Source organism: Capra hircus, chromosome 7, assembly GCF_001704415.2.
Source record: "Capra hircus breed San Clemente chromosome 7, ASM170441v1, whole genome shotgun sequence".
Taxonomy (NCBI): Eukaryota; Metazoa; Chordata; class Mammalia; order Artiodactyla; family Bovidae; genus Capra; species Capra hircus.
Genome location: NC_030814.1, coordinates 73,162,089 through 73,178,590, shown reverse-complemented (window position 1 = coordinate 73,178,590; position 16,502 = coordinate 73,162,089). Strand labels below are relative to the sequence as shown.

Below are 16,502 nucleotides of genomic sequence, written 5' to 3'. Positions count from 1 at the left end.
ATGGAAGCGCTGTATCCACTCGGTGGTTGCAGGGAGACACAGGCTATGCAAGTAAAGTCCTGCCAAGCGTGTGACTGTGCTGCAGGCCTGAGCAGACCCACAAGAACCCCATCAGACATCAGTCTCCCAGCACTTCAGTCACAGAAAGACTCTAGAGTCAACCAGTGAGACACAGATGATAAATTCACATATATTGGGTACAGAGAACACGGGCTCCTCATCTGTGTCAGAAAGCTAATTACGGGTGATATGAAGGTTTGTCATCCTTAATTAGTATTTCTTAAGCTCTTGTAAGTCTATAGCTGAGTGTTACCTTTGTAAAGAGATTCCTTTTTAATGGGACAATAGGAATTTCCTACTGCAATTATTTTTAAAATTTGTGTTTTTAAAAAAGATGCACTCTTTTTCAAATATGTATCTGCAATTAGATTTCTCCACTGAAGGCAGGCACAGCCATTAGGAACTGTATAGAGATAATGGAAGTTCAGTACAATCACCACAGACAGCTCTCATTAGGAGAGAAAATGATGTCAAGAAATTTACAGGGCAGCACACTGCGTTACGCCTAACCTTTTGGACATATTAGAGCCTGTCATTTCCAGTCCTACCGCCTCTTGTTATTCATAAATAATAGATAACACTGGACACAGTCATCTGACATTTGTTAAGGTAATAAATATACCCTAAGTGCTGACGGGTCTTGCACTCCGTGATTTAAAAGCACACAGCAGAAATTTAATGTAACTTAAAATGTCTTATATAATTCTATGGGTTTGCAGATTCAGTTCAGCTCAGCAGATGTGTAAGCACCGAGCTCTGCTGAGTGCACTGTTGTAAAGCAGGACCTTCATTTGAGGAATAGAACATGAGCTCAGGTCCCCTACTTCTATCCAGAAAAGAAAGGAAAAGAGTCTTCCTGAGTTTTTTATTCTCTGGTCTGATCGTGGCGAGGTAGGGGAAAAGATCCCCTGAACCAGACGTCCCTTGATGGCTGTGCATTGTTTGAGTGGAGGAGATTTCAAGGTGACATGGGATGCAAGCTTTAAAGGAGGATGCTCTATGCAACTATTTAGTAGTGAGTTCCTACCAAACTTCTCTTTCCTCTGTCCCTGAGACCCAGTCCTGACTGGGCTCTCTAGTACTATCCACTAACTGAAGGCCCCTGGGACAGAGATGGGGAGCATGGGAAATTCCTGTGACTTTATGGTGGGGCAATTAAAGAGACGGTGGGCATTTTCCCAGCAGCTTCTGGCTCTAGCAGAAGGGGCTGATTCTGTTACAGAAGTAGTGGTGCAGTGTTTTACGCCATACATCAAGCTTTGGTCAGATGCCAAGGGGACGTGTTAGGGATGTACTGTTCTCGCCAATAAAATCACATCAATTTTGTATTCTTTGTCAGAATGTGGCAACTGCAAGAAAATGTCATACACAAGACCTACTACAGATTCATACTCTTGTGAACATCAAGGAAGATTGCATTATTATATTTTTTATTTTACAAATAATTTAGCAAGTCTGGCTATACATTGCCTCAGTGCTGTCTGGGGTTGGACTTCAAAGTGAAACACTTTGATGTTGTTCTCTGGAATATTATTCCTATCATTTAGGGCAGTGCCTCTCAAGCTTTAGCGAATGTATGAATCATCTGGAGGCCTTGTTAAAACACAGATTTCTGAACCCAATCTCCAGAGATTCTGATTCAAAAGTTCGAGTAGGACCCAAGGATTTGTATTTCTAACAAGTTACTAATACGGAGTCACCCTAATTTAGGACACTTTTCAAATTGTATGGGCTATCTTATTTAAGGTCTCTCTCCAAGATTCTGTTATATTTTTAAATCCTTATTTCTCCATTCTTGGCTAACACACGTGAACCCAAACAACGTTTTGCATCAAAACGGTTTATCTGGAACCACACAGAAAGCAGGTAACTTGTCAGTTGGAAACACTCGCCTTACATTATTAATTGAGCATTAAATGTGTCCTGCACAGTGCCAAACGCTTTACATGAATTTGTTTATTCAATCTATTTAATCCATCCACAACACCCATCTCAGAGTCAATACTACTGGGGCTTAGAGAGATTGAGTGACTTGCCTAGGAACACAACTAGTTAGTTATAGATCCAAGACTGATATCCAGGTCTTTATGATCTCAAGATTTACATTCTTAACCAATACCCAGACTCATCTGTAACCCAGATTCCACGAACTATATTCCCAGTAAGTTTAAGTTTTAAGAGTATTCAAACAAACCTGTCTCCTTAACAGTAAGTTTAAGAGTATTTAAACAAACCTGTTTCCTCAAATTTGTTTTATCTTTGCATTGCAGAGAAAAAAAAATCAGAGTGCTACAAAAAAATCCCAAAGAACAACCCAAATTCCACAATTTTATAAGACGATCTACTTCCTTATTTTGTAGCTTTGATGTCTCTTAAGAGAACAAAGGAAGATGGAACCGGGAAGCTGGAAAACAGAAATGCTTTGTCTGGTTTCCAAAACTTTAGATGTTGGGTTTCTAGTCTTCCAAGAAAGAAAACCTCAAAAAGAAGGAAAGTAAACCATGCAAATTCTGCTTTAAAACTTGGCCCATCTGAAATAGTCATTACCTTTACAAAGACAGTGACAGTTTCAACACATGGAACCACAGGTCAACATTCCAAAGCATGGCTTTTAAAAATGATCTGATCACGACCCCCATTCTAGACCTCATCTCCGCTCTGGGTGCAGTCCTCCCAGGGGCAGGGCCGAGTCTAAACTAGTGGGGCTGAGGAGGAGGAGCCAAGCAAGCACTCCCCCTGGCACGGAGGGGAAAATGAAGTTCTATGCTCATCCTCCCTTTTCTTCCTGCGATGGCATCCCCACAACAAATAAAAATGCATCAGTTTCAGAGGTGATAGGACTGGAAGTGGATTCATCCGCAGACGACCACAGGCAGCATCATTTCAATATGGGAGTTTTAAAATAGCCTCTGAACTGAGGATATTAAACAGCCAGGAAGCTGTCTCTACTGTGGCGTGGTCAGTCATTAACTTGATACCTCTGGAAGACAGACCATTGCCCCTTCTAGTACCTAATCTTCGGCCTGCCAGAGGGGGAAAAAAAAGATTTGAAAATAAAAGAAAAAGGGAAAGTCTGAGTTATAAACTCTGAGCCCATTTCCATGGCTGCTGGCGGGTCCGGTTATTCCTAAGCCATCTGGTTCGCATTATGCCGTGTAAGACTAGAAGGCTGCTTCCTGCCGAGATAACCACAGAGAGCTCCCCCTGCACTTTCCGTGTGGTCATCTCCATGGGCCGGGGTGTGGCTCTGAGAATAAATTATCTGCAGTTAGGTTTTTCCCCTATTTGTTTTTTTCTCTCTTAGCAGGGATTACAGCGGGTCCTCTGTGGTTAGCGGCCGCGATGCTTGGCCCGTGACTCGTTCATTCATTCATGCTGCCTTGCAGGACTCTGAGGCTGGCATTTTGGTGCACTTAAGATTTTCAAACAAGAAAAATTGGGTTGTTGGATTCCATTCACCCAAGTTGTTATGAGGATTTCAAGGAAATTACAGGCTTGTCTTGCTATAAAGCAGAAGCAAGAGTCTATTTTTAGGGGATCCCACTCCAGAGCTTTTCTTGGTATTTTGCCATCTTTCTTAGCTCTCAGGCCCAACACGAACCCCGCTCTGGCTCAGTGGTGGAGGAAATGTCCATCCTCCTTTTTGCCTTTGCATGTTTCTCTAAAGGACACAGAGAGGCTTTGTTGTCTTTGTGGTCACCGGGTCCGCTTCACACAGATGCCTATTAATCACTTCACTATGGAGACAGACACATCCATCATATCACAGCAGCTCCGAAACAGGCAGTCCAGTGAACAGGGGTGAGAGGGGAAAGCGTGCACTTAACCATTTCAAGGTTCTGACAGTCGAAGACCTCATGTACTCAGCAAGGTAACTGGAGCGGGGATGGGTAAGGCTTTTCCTTTGGTACTTAGTTTAATAGGTGCGATAGAGTAAATGTATTTCTCTTTGTTTGGCTTCATTTTTTTGATAGGACAGGTAACATCTCCCAGCCATGTCTGTATGGTGCAGGGGATAAGTATAGTTCAAGACAGAGTCTTAATTTTAATAACAGTGATAATAAATTCAAGTAGGCTGGCTGTGCTTTTGATGCAAAGGTACTGACTCTTTGAAGCCTGTAGTTTCTCAATAATGGATTCAGTGTGGAACAGATAAGCTGAAAGTCAGCTTTCTCAGGCAAGAAGACCCTTGAAATCACAGGTAAATTAATCAGTAATTTTCCTTCCAAACGGACATGTCTTCTAAACATCTTTTTCAGAATTTCAAGGCTTTTCACCGCCTGCTTCCAAATGGGGTTCAGCTCTCACTCCTATCTTCCCCTCCAAGTACTCATTCAGGCATGCATTCGTTCACTATTTATTTAACAGCTCTTTACTGAGCACCTGTATACCTGGGGGTGCAGCCGAGCAGAAAATCTCCCCTTCCTGGAGCTGTCTGGAGCAATTTAGGGGTAAAAAACAGAGCATCATAAGAGTGATGACTTTAAGGGAGAGAGGTACAGAGGTCCGGGAACCCTTAACAGAAGGAAGAGCTAAACTGGCTTGAGGGAATTAGAGACAGTTTCTTCATGTCATCTGAGACCTGAAGGAGTTCGGAGGGCTGGGAGGTGAGCAGGGGCTTTCTGGGCAGAGGGAACAGCCTGTGTGAAAGCCCAGAAGCAATGAGAATGCAGCAGAGAGGTGGTGCCTAGAGCTAGGAGGCTAGAAGGCAGCTGGACCACTGGCCATCACTGAACACAGCCTTCGCGTTCCTCCCCTCCATGCCTTGGTTCTTGTTGCTCTCTCCACTTGGGTTGACATCCCATGCACTTAAAGACTTAGCTCAAACGTCAGCTCCTATATAAAGCCTTTGCTCACCCATGTTCAGTTCAGTTCAGTTCAGTTCAGTTCAGTTCAGTCGCTCAGTCGTGTCCGACTCTCTGCGACCCCATGAATCGCAGCACGCCAGGCCTCCCTGTCCATCACCAACTCCCGGACTTCTCTCAGACTCACGTCCACCGAGTCAGTGATGCCATCCAGCCATCTCATCCTCTGTCGTCCCCTTCTCCTCCTGCCCTCAATCCCTCCCAGCATCAGAGTCTTTTCCAATGAGTCAATTCTTTGCATGATGTGGCCAAAGTACTGGAGTTTCAGCTTTAGCATCATTCCTTCCAAAGAAATCCCAGGGCTGATCTCCTTCAGAATGGACTGGTTGGATCTCCTTGCAGTCCAAGGGACTCTCAAGAGTCTTCTCCAACACCACAGTTCAAAAGTATCAATTCTTCGGCGCTCAGCCTTCTTCACAGTCCAAATCTCACATCCATACATGACCACTGGAAAAACCATAGCCTTGACTAGACGGACCTTAATCGGCAAAGTAATGTCTCTGCTTTTGAATATACTATCTAGGTTGGTCATAACTTTTCTTCCAAGGAGTAAGCGTCTTTTAATTTCATGGCTGCAATCACCATCTGCAGTGATTTTGGAGCCCAGAAAAATAAAAGTCTGACACTTTCCACTGTTTCCCCATCTATTTCCCATGAAGTGACCCATCCATATTAGGTAGAAGCAATCATCTCATGATGCTTCTGGGCTTTGGATGTAGTTCATGTGCACACACCTATCTTCTCCCGTACTGGATCACAGACTTTGTGCCTCCTTCATCTTTGTCTCCCCAAAGCCCACCAAGGGACTTTCATCCATGCTCAGTAATTGTTTGCTGAAGACAGCCACAAGGTGCGTTTGGTCAAAACCTTGTTAGTCCAGGAGAGGACAATCAAGGTGCCAGCAACATCACAATCCAGCCCTGAGTTAGGAGAGTATCTTTTCTGAGGCATGTTGTTCCCAAGCCTGGCACTGGGCATCCTGTGCAGACTAGAGGCAATGGGAGAGAATCTTTGAGCTACCAAAAAACATTATTTAAATAAGAAACTTGATGTTTGACATTTCAAAGTGCATGGACATTGTCATCATAGGAAAAATCAGAACTGTGTTGGGTTTCCTCTTATTTTGCCATTTATAACTGCTCTTATTGTGAATTCCATATTGTAGGGCCTGGAGGGTGGGGTTGTTCATAATCTTTTCAGCCTCTAAAGAGCTTCACACTGCCCCTCTGAGACCTCCTTCCAGCAGCCTCTGAAAACTCTCTCAGCTCAGGAAAAAAAAAAAAAGTGGAGATTCTATTCTTTCTCAGTTCTGCCAATTTAAGGCATGATTTCAGAGAAATCTTTGAGCCATTGTGTGTCTAGCTTCCTGCAATAGGAAGGTGGAAAGAATAACCATTTAGCACCTCATGACTGGTGAGAAATAGCTGGCGGTTAATGAATCAATGCAAAGGGTTTCTCAGATACTGTTTTCATTACTAATGCCCCATTTTCAACTGGTGAGACCAGAAGGCCCAGGGGTTGGTAGACGATGGTATTCCAACAGCCCAGGGTGGAAAAGGCATCACCCTACAAAGGCCCTTCTACTTGCCTAGGGTCTCCCTGCCACTCCTGGGGCAATGATGTTCCTCCAACCCCAAGCCTGAGCCCTTTGCAAAGACGCATTGGTTTTGTATTAGCTGATTTCTCTGGAGCACTCAGTTGTTACAAATAACCCATTTACCTTCATCCTCTCTTTTGGAATTATCCCAGAACAAGTATCTTTTTACTTTAAAAACAGTTTATCCTATTGTTACTTTGAATACATATTGAGCACCTTTATAGATTTCTTTCATTTAATGGTTGTTTGTATGATTATATTGTTATATGGGGATATAGTTATGTGATTTCAAAAGCAAATCACTTCAAAGATGACCCACCAAGTTTAGAAGTCTATTTAAAAACTGTCTCTAAATGTGTTGCAAACTCATTTATTTAATAATTACTTAGTAAGTGCCCGACCAAGAGCCCTGGGGATGGTGAGGATTATAAATGCATATAAAATATGTACCCTACCCTCAAGGAGCTGATTATAGGATTATTACCCCACCAGGAGTCTAACTAGTAATATGCATGAGTCCTAAGTCATTTCAGTAATGTCAGACTCTTTGCAACCCGATGGACTGTAGCCCACCAGGCTCTTCTGTGCAAGGGATTCTCTAGGCAAGAATACTGGAGTGAGTTGCCAAGCCCTCCTCCAGGGGATCTTCTCAACCCAGGGATCAAACCTGTGTCTCTTTACATCTCCTGCACTGGCAGAAGGTTCTTTACCACTAGCGCCACCTGGGAAGCCCAACTATTAATATAATCACTGTGTTTTGCTCAACATTTCCCACTGTTGTTGTGTCACTTATTTCAAAATTCAGGGCCTATAGGCAATCCTGAAACAGGTACATGTTCCCTGATGTTGCCTCAACATATCAACCTTTTGGCAACATTTGCACAGCCCAAGGTTTGGAGCTGGGAAGAACACGTCTACCCCTCCTCTGGGAGACCCACAGCAAATGGAATCTAATGGCAAAGCTGTGACTGTCACTCTTAAGCCCTCCGTGAGCTACTAACCCCTCATCTCTCTTTGGTGGCTTCCTCTGATCTTTAGATGTGTCCAGCAGACTGCTGTACTTAAGCTCTTTCTTAATCATTATTTCAGCTGATTCTTGTAACTACACAGTAAGGCATCAAGATTAAGGGTGTTCACCCCACATTACAGATGGAAAAAACTGAGGCCCAGAGACATTATCACTTGCTGGGTCACCCAGCAGTAAGTAGGAGCCTGCAACTCCAGGCCTTTGGAGATCTCTAGTGTTATACTACCCTCAGCCTAACTGACAGGTCTGGTGTGTTCAAGTCTTCACAATGACCATCTGTACAAAGCTGACTTAATCATTTCCACAGATGCTGCTTTGCCCTTTTCTTATGATATAATCAGAAAGCTTTAAGTTTGGAAGGCATCTTCCAAAAATAACTTTTCACGTCTTATCTTCTTGACTTTGCTTTCAACTTAATCTCTGATCTGTTTCTAACTTTGGACACGGGGTTTCTGAATTTGCACAAGCAGAGGAGGGAAACCACCTGTTTCAAGGTAGCTATCTCAAAGCCCAAGAAATGCAGAAAGGTTTTCGAAGACACTATTTACATAACAAAATGAGCCAAAGAAAGCTGTCTGAGACTATTTTTCTCAAAGGTCAGACCCTGCTTGATTTGTTAACAACCAAACACCTGAACTCAAATGTCACGCACTAAAAGAGTTTTTCCCAGCGAAAGAGCAAAGGGGGTCCGAGAGACTCGGATAGTTAAGGACCTTCAGACATGGAAAACTATTTGGGAACTAAAAGCAAAGTTAAGAAGCAATGCATATACTTTAAAATTTTGCAGTTTTCCCGATTAAGCAATAAATGAAACAAATGGATTGCTCTAGCCTTCTGTGATCCTCTTAAACTGAGATGTTAAGTTAAACTGTAAATTGACAGTCAACTGTAGATCACTACCTATCACAGGTATGAATTTATTGGGAAGCCCCCATAAATACAGCTGCCAGAAGGGACCCAAGAAATGCCCACTGCTATGAAACAATCTACCTAATATCTATATTGGGTGGGGCCTAGCCTGTGTTACACCCCCACTGACATCACCAAGTCAATAAGTGAAATTAAGCCCATTTTATTCACAGGTGTGCATTTCTGTGCCATCATATGTAGGTGGTTAAAAATGATGTTCAGTAGAACACCATGCAAAACCAAAGTTGAAAGAAAATTGGTTGCTATTACAAGGAAGAAATTCTCATTAGCGCACTTCCTTGGTATTAAAACATATTTGGATGCAAGACACCCCACTGTTTGGGGAGCTCCACAACCTAAAAAGGTGTGAGTTTTAGCTGAATTTCCTGCTGGTTTGTTGCCTCTCCGTTCATGAAGTTCATGAAGATAAATCGTGAAATATTTGACCAGTGTCACATTTGGAAATTAGTCAGTGTCTGACCGGTATTTTCCCTGGTTGAGTTTCCTCCCTTGCCCTTCAACTCCAAGGGCATTTGTTTAATCACAGAATCTTTGTTTCTCAAGAGATATTTGCTGTTTCTATAATATTTATTCCCCTACCTGCAGCTGCAATCCTTTGTCACAGGACAGTCATTTCCCCAGCAACCAACTGTGATGTCATGACTGAGGGGATGAGGAAGTGCACAAAGAAAAGAGAAACAGAATGCTTTCTTCTCCAGGCTGAGTTTTCTGAGTTTTAAAACCGTCGCTTCACCAATCAAAATATTTTAACAGAAAAACTTCATGACAAAGCTGCATTTCCTCAGGGTCTCAGGTGTCACACACAAAGCATTTCCGTGTAAGGGTTGTGTGTTGCGGGTTTGGGAAAGGGTAGAGATTTTTATTTCATTTTATTCTCATTCTGTACTACTGATATCTGCCAGTAAAATACATTAAACATATTCCAGAAAGAGTTGATTTAGTTGATGAAAAATGTGTCTCCTGAGACCAGAGAAGGTACATTTTCTGTCTTACTATCATTTCCATAATGGGAACAATGTTTACATTTCCTCAGCCCATGTTAGAGCCTCTAATGTATTCATGTTCTTTCACTCTCCAGAGGCAGGAATTGAGGTATTTGATATTTTATTTTTTCAGCTACTGCATCAAGCACTTAAGATCTGACAATTGTGATGTGTATTCTCACTTGGCATTAAAAAATAAAAGCCTCAGTGTTTGCATTTGATTAGAGTCTCTCAGCTTGGTGGCTGATTAAGCAGGAACAGGGAAAGCCACTTTCTTCAGAAACACAGCATCTTGGTTAATGTAGTGTAAGATTACTGACGGGCAGAGTCACATAATTTTTATTAAATTGAAGAGATAAGCTCTGCTGAAGAATCTCACCGTGACAGCAAACTCTAGCTGTAATAATGAGACCTGACACTTCTCAAACCCACTACAGGACCCCAAATGGTCCTACTTTGAAATATTCTTTCAGCTCAAGTAGAGGAAGAGCTTCATTCAAATATTCAGCCTATTTACCTAAAATTGAGTTTTTTTACATGGGTTTGTTTGTTTTTGGAGGCGTGATGCAAAATCAGCATAAACGTTTGTAATCTATGGGCTTTAGCTACTCTCTTTCATTATAAATGATACCCACTGTCTTTCTCCCTGTTGCTTGAAATGTTAACCTAGCTGTTCTCCAGACAGAGGCCATGAGGCTCACCAGGAAGTAAGTCATCAGCAAACTCCCTGGAAGCCTAGAGCAGTGTGCCATTTGTTCATTTAACATGCATAAAAGTATTGCCTGTTTCCCCAGACTCAAAATACCTCACTGGCACTTTTATGATGGGGAAGATTGAAAAAAAGATGAAAAGGGAAAGAGGATTAGATTTTGGAAAGGAAAAAACCGCCATATTCCACGGACTGAATCAACTTAGAAAGAGCCCATTACTTGAAAAGAGGGGAATGCACCTTTTCAAAACAAAGAAGACAATAAGGGAAGTCTATTTACATCCTAGGGGGTGGGGCGGGGAGGATTAATGAGTTAATGTTTGGCAAGAGGGAGCCTCAAAGACAAGTTCTGCAGAGGTGCCATTGTCACTTATTACTGTTATTAATTAACAGGGTGAATGCCAAACACAGTTAATTCTCGGGGTCTGCTCTCATTTCTTCACACCATATGCGATGTCTTTTGCAGGAGTGATTCGGGAGAGCTATCTCAAAGGTCACGACCAGCTCGTTCCTGTCACCCTCCTGGCCATCGCGGTCATTCTGGCTTTTGTCATGGGGGCCGTGTTCTCGGGCATCATCGTCTACTGCGTCTGCGATCACCGGCGCAAAGACGTGTCCTCCGTGCAGCGCAAGGAGAAGGAGCTCACCCACTCGCGCCGCGGCTCCATGAGCAGCGTCACCAAGCTCAGCGGCCTCTTCGGGGATACCCAGTCCAAAGACCCCAAGCCAGAAGCCATCCTCACGCCACTCATGCACAACGGCAAGCTCTCCACTCCCAGCAACACAGCCAAGATGCTCATCAAGGCCGATCAGCACCACCTGGACCTGGCCGCCCTGCCCACCCCGGAGTCCACGCCAACGCTGCAGCAGAAACGCAAGCCCAGCCGCGGCAGCCGCGAGTGGGAACGGAATCAGAACCTCATCAACGCGTGCACCAAGGACATGCCCCCCATGGGCTCCCCGGTGATCCCCACTGACCTGCCCCTGCGGGCCTCCCCCAGCCACATCCCCAGCGTGGTCGTGCTGCCCACCACACGGCAGGGCTACCAGCACGAGTACGTGGACCAGCCCAAAATGAGCGAGGTGGCGCAGATGGCGCTGGAGGACCAGGCGGCCACCCTGGAGTATAAGACCATCAAGGAACATCTCAGCAGCAAGAGTCCCAACCACGGGGTGAACCTGGTGGAGAACCTGGACAGCCTGCCCCCCAAAGTCCCCCAGCGGGAGGCCTCCCTGGGCCCTCCCGGAGCCTCCCTGTCGCAGAACGGCCTGAGCAAGCGGCTGGAGATGCGTCCCTCCTCGTCCTACGGGTTGGACTATAAGAGGAGCTACCCCACGAACTCGCTTACCAGAAGCCATCAGGCCGCTACCCTCAAAAGAAACAATACTAACTCCTCCAATTCCTCCCACCTCTCCAGGAACCAGAGCTTTGGCCGGGGAGACAACCCGCCCCCCGCCCCACAGAGGGTGGACTCCATCCAGGCGCACAGCTCGCCGCAGCCCTCAGGCCAGGCCGTGACTGTGTCGAGGCAGCCCAGCCTCAACAGCGCCTACAACTCACTGACCCGGGCGGGGCTGAAGCGCACGCCCTCGCTAAAGCCGGACGTGCCCCCCAAACCCTCCTTTGCCCCTCTTTCCACATCCATGAAGCCCAACGACGCGTGTACATAATCCCCGGGGTGGGGAGGGGGCAGGTGTCGAACCAGCAGGAAAAGGCGAGGCGCCCGCCCGCTCAGCTCGCCAAGGTTCTCCACGGCTGAGTACCCACCCGACCAAGACGGCCGCGGCGGCGCCCGGACTCTGAGTCCCTCCCTGGGACGCAGCGCGGGGAAGGGACTGTCGACAATTGGGCCGTGCGGTTCGGTGAAGGTTCGCGACGCGACGCGGGACTCACCTCCATTTCTCTTCCTTCGCTCTTCCCCCACGCCCTGCAATAGGTTGGACTCACGAAAGACTGCAATCAGCATCACAAACATGAGCCAAAAGCACACATACCCGCCCCTCCACCCACGCCTACCGAGTGCGCCTGTGCGCGCGCGCGCGCGAACACACACACACACACACACACACACACGCACACACACACGTGGATAGCAACGGCAACATCGTGTCCATGACTGCACGGGGCGCTGCCCAACTGGGCTAGCGTTCCCACCTGCAAAACACATTTTTTTAAAAATGAGAATTAAAAAGACAAAAAAAAAAAAAAGAATTCATTGATAATTCTAACTCAGACTGTAACAATGGCAGAAGTTTACTATGCGCAGATACTGTGAAATGCCCACCAGTTACAGCTTTCTGTTATAACAGATGAATGCCATGCTGGGCAACTATGTCATAGATTTCTGCTCCTCTCTTTTAATGAAATAACGTGACCGTTAACGCAAATAACTCTTTATTTATTGTTCACTTTTTTTTTCCATAAGGAAAGGACTCTTCCACATACCATCCTCTGAACAGCTCTTCAGAAAGCCCCCTTGATAGTTAAAACTATTTAACGTGAAATCCATTAACTGGAATAATTGAGTTTCTTTATTTTTACAATAAATTCACTGAGTAAATAAGTCGGAGCTGGAATTCTGAGCTTTGTGTTTGGACTGTCTGATCTCTAGCTAAAGAAAAAACACTTTAAGAGGGGAATATTTATTTAAATCTACCAGCTTAACTTTCTGGTCAGGTCCCTGGCCTATAACAGGCAAAAGAATATTTTGTTTAAAAGTCCTTCCAGATCCTAACTTCTAAAGCAACCAGGAGAGGAACTTTGAGAATGGCACCTCGTGTCCCATTGCTGCCAACATAGCTTTGTCAAGGGTTCCTACTTTCTGTGAAGGCACCAGCCTGTGAAACACCATCTCATTTCACCTTGCATGTGAGACAGCAAACAAAATCTACCAATGGTGTGAACTAATTAATATGCTGGCTGCTACCTTGCATAAATTAATGGTTTGATCACACAGGTTTTTCGTGGGGTTACATCTGTGAATAGCCTGTTTTCCACATGTAAATTTGTGCCTTACACCCTGAGTTGTGTATACTTGTAAACTGTCATTCTGATAATCTTTTCCCTCTTTTGGAATAAATGCAGATATTTATTTGATCCTCCCTCCCCCCACCCCCACTGCAGTCCTCTGGAAGATTAGCATCCAGCTGAGAGGAGGAAGATGCAGTAGTGATGGTTATAGGAGAGCCAGGTGGCACTGCAGCCCGATTCACACTTCCATCTAGTGGTGCCAACCCCAACCACCCCTTGGCCATGCTGCCAAGCATGGATCCCAGTATTGTGGGTGGCAAATCCTCTTTCTTCCTCCAGAGCTCCCTGCTTCCCTTGTATTCTCAGATCATTTCAACATGATGATGTCCTCATTAGCCAGCGGAAAAGGGACTAATGTCCCAGTCCTCATTTCTGCTGTGTCCACTGCCAGGAGAACACGCTGTGTAAGGCTGGGCAGGCACCTGGGGGTAGTCTCCAAGCCATGTGCTAGGCACACATGTGCAATGCACACAAAGAAATTACATGGAAATAGATGCAGGCAGGCTGGTCCCTGCTGTGATTAACGAGTAACTACAAGTACAAGGCCAACCACAATGGATGCTGCAAAAACGTTGACTGGGGCAAAAGGTTTTTAATTTTTTTTTATTTCATTATCCTTTTGTGGCTGTTGTTTGTAGGGGTAGGGGGTGGGGGGTGTGTTTTTCCCCTTGGTTTTCATTAGCTCAAGCACACACAAGGGACTTTTGTTTACTTACCCTGTTGCAAAGAACTGTCAACATACTGTAAACTGTGAGCATTGTTGTTGGTTGTTATTGTTTTTTTAAACCGCTAAACAGTATATCTGGTGGCCTCTTTGTCTCGTTTTCATTTCCAGTTCAATCTCTGGGTTTAGTTTTGTCTCAAAAAGAAAACTTCTGGAAAAGACAATCTGGGTTAACTTTGAATTGGCTGGTGGAGAGTGGTACCTCCATAATCAGAGTGAGACCTGGGTGTGTACACGTGCACGACCTTTTTATTCCAGACATCCCTTCAGTTTTGCTCTCGTTTGGAATAGGTGTTTGTTGTTCTTGTGTTGTTATGCTTTTGTTTTGTTAATGGAATCCATATTCACACCCTGTGAACTCTGTGCCCTGAAACCACGAAACTTCGCTGCAAAGAGAGATATTGTCTCTTTCCGTCTATTTTCTTTAAAAATGGGGAACTTAGGAAGATAATGGGTATAGATCAACCCTGCTGCCTTCTTCCCCAAGCTTCACTCCCACTAGAAATGAGGTGCAGCACCCACCGCTCTCTCTGGTCCCCATGTGCGGGCATCGATGCCTCAGCTGTGTTACAGAGACCCGTGTCTGCCTCCACCCCTCCCTGCCTCCCACAACCCATCAGTCATGGTGTTAACCCTAAAATGCCCACAGGTATTGAGGTGGTCTTCTGCATTGAAGTATTTTTCCCGTTTTCTTTTGTTCCCCACAGCGTGTGGGGGGAGGGTCCCTAAGCCTGAGTGTGCCTTTGCTCTCCACCCTTGCTAGACACTGGTAGATGCAACCAACTCAGATTTATATTTGTTGTAAAGTTGTAAAAATATTGTGATGTCACCAATTTTCCTTCCATCTCCACATCCCCTAACATCTGATTCATGACTTAATGTATGTTGTAAAAAAGTTAAAAAAAGAAGAGAAAAAAAAGGGAAAAAAGACAAAAAGGCAAGGAAAAGGCTCTTTATTACTTAAAAGTAATAAAACAAGACTGTTCTGCATTCTCTTTTGTGTCCTGAATGCTTTTGTTTATCTCATAATTTCCTCCTATTTTGCCCCTCCCCTTGTGGGCTCAGATGCTTCTCTTTCCATCTTTATTTGGCTTCCAAAGCATAAATCACAATGTAGTTAGGCCCATTTGTTTGCAGTACCCACACCCTGCTCCCCAAATTATTGATGTGTTTTCTCTGCCTGCACCCAGCCCGGAGCAGGATTGGAGCAGAAGCCACCAGTAATTAAAAGGCAGAGCACACGTTGACTCCCTCGATTCATTTTATGCATTTTCTTTTTATGGGCTTGTTCATCATCAAACATTTATGGTAGGCTTGATAGTTTAAGAGATCAAGGCTAGGATTTTAGTATGTAAGGTCCACTAAAAATAGATCTTTGCACAGATGTGACTTCAGCCTTTTTACATATTAATAAGGTAGAGGGTGCCAGATTTTACTCCTTGTTAGCATCTATCTCTTATAAGCCAGAAGACACGGCTGGAGGTATATTGCAGCGCAGCACTTGGTTTTTATTTTGCAGGATAGCATTTTGAAATGCCTAGATCAGGTTTTTTCCCCCTTCTGGCGTATTTTTAAAACAGTTATTTAAATAAGTCTTCAGCTGTAGTAGTTTACTGTTGACCTTCTGAAATTATTTTTTTCAAGTGTTTTGGGTCAGTTTGAATGTGAAAAGCTGTGGCTGGACCTCAGTTTACACCCCTCAGTGGTCTGGTCACCTTTTACTAAGTTATTTCCAATTATTTTACTTGAATCCCACCCACTGGGCCAAGTGCTATCAGACACAAAGTTGACTAGAATATAGTCCCTGCCTCCTAATTTATAAGGAGGGGTGGACATGGCCTCTAAGACTGGGTGATGGGAACAAAGTGCTGAGGGAAAGGCCCAGAGATCTGGGGCTCTGCATATGAGCTGGTCCTTATAGAATCAGTTCTCTGGACATCTGACCCGGACAGAAGGGCTAACTTGTACAAAGGTGCCAAGGGCGCTGTGATTGCAACACAGAAAGTTGCGCGAACCTGGAGTGGGATCTGTGAAAGAGCCTGGCCAGGGCAGGGCTGGGAAAGGGGTCAGATCAGGAGAGGCCTGTGTACCATAGGCAGGATTCTAGCTGATGGGCAGTGGAGTGCATTAGAAGTCTAAGCTGCAAGCACATGTGTTTGTGTTTAGAAAGCTACCTGGCAGTAATGTGGAAAATGGACTGGTTCAGGAAGAGGCTGCTGACTGTCAGGCAGTGTGCCAAGCAGCATGCCAAGTTGGTAGGAGCAATGCATGAAAACCCCACATCCAGTTTTGGATTCTTTTGGAAACAGAACTGACTCAGCTCTGTGACCATTCCTTCCTTGGCTGGTCAGAAGAGCTTCCTTCTCCTTCTGTGACTGACAGGTTTGTCCTGTCCAGTTATACCCAAATGTCAAATGGAGAGAATGACCAACAGCTTGTCAGACCCTTCTGTTTTAAAAAATGAGGAAGCCGTAGTCCATTGAGTAAAAGGATTTGCCCGTGATCCTAAAGCTGGTGGTAAAAACACAAATTTATTGCCTTTTACTATTCAGTTCAGTTCAGCCACTCAGTCATGT

General features: G+C 44.7%; 1 protein-coding gene across 3 annotated transcripts in view; it reads left to right on the top strand.

Moving 5' to 3' along the window:
* The window catches only part of SEMA6A (semaphorin 6A), a 131,370-nt gene extending 116,794 nt beyond the window's left edge, over positions 1 to 14,576 (top strand). For 2 of the 3 annotated variants that reach the window (XM_018050663.1, XM_013965389.2), the window contains one exon: positions 10,638 to 14,576. In XM_018050663.1, the coding sequence (XP_017906152.1) occupies positions 10,638 to 11,842 (1,205 nt within the window). In that variant the 3' untranslated portion in view covers positions 11,843 to 14,576. The remainder of the gene's footprint in view (positions 1 to 10,637) is intronic. The other variant, XM_018050662.1, reaches the window with a different exon arrangement.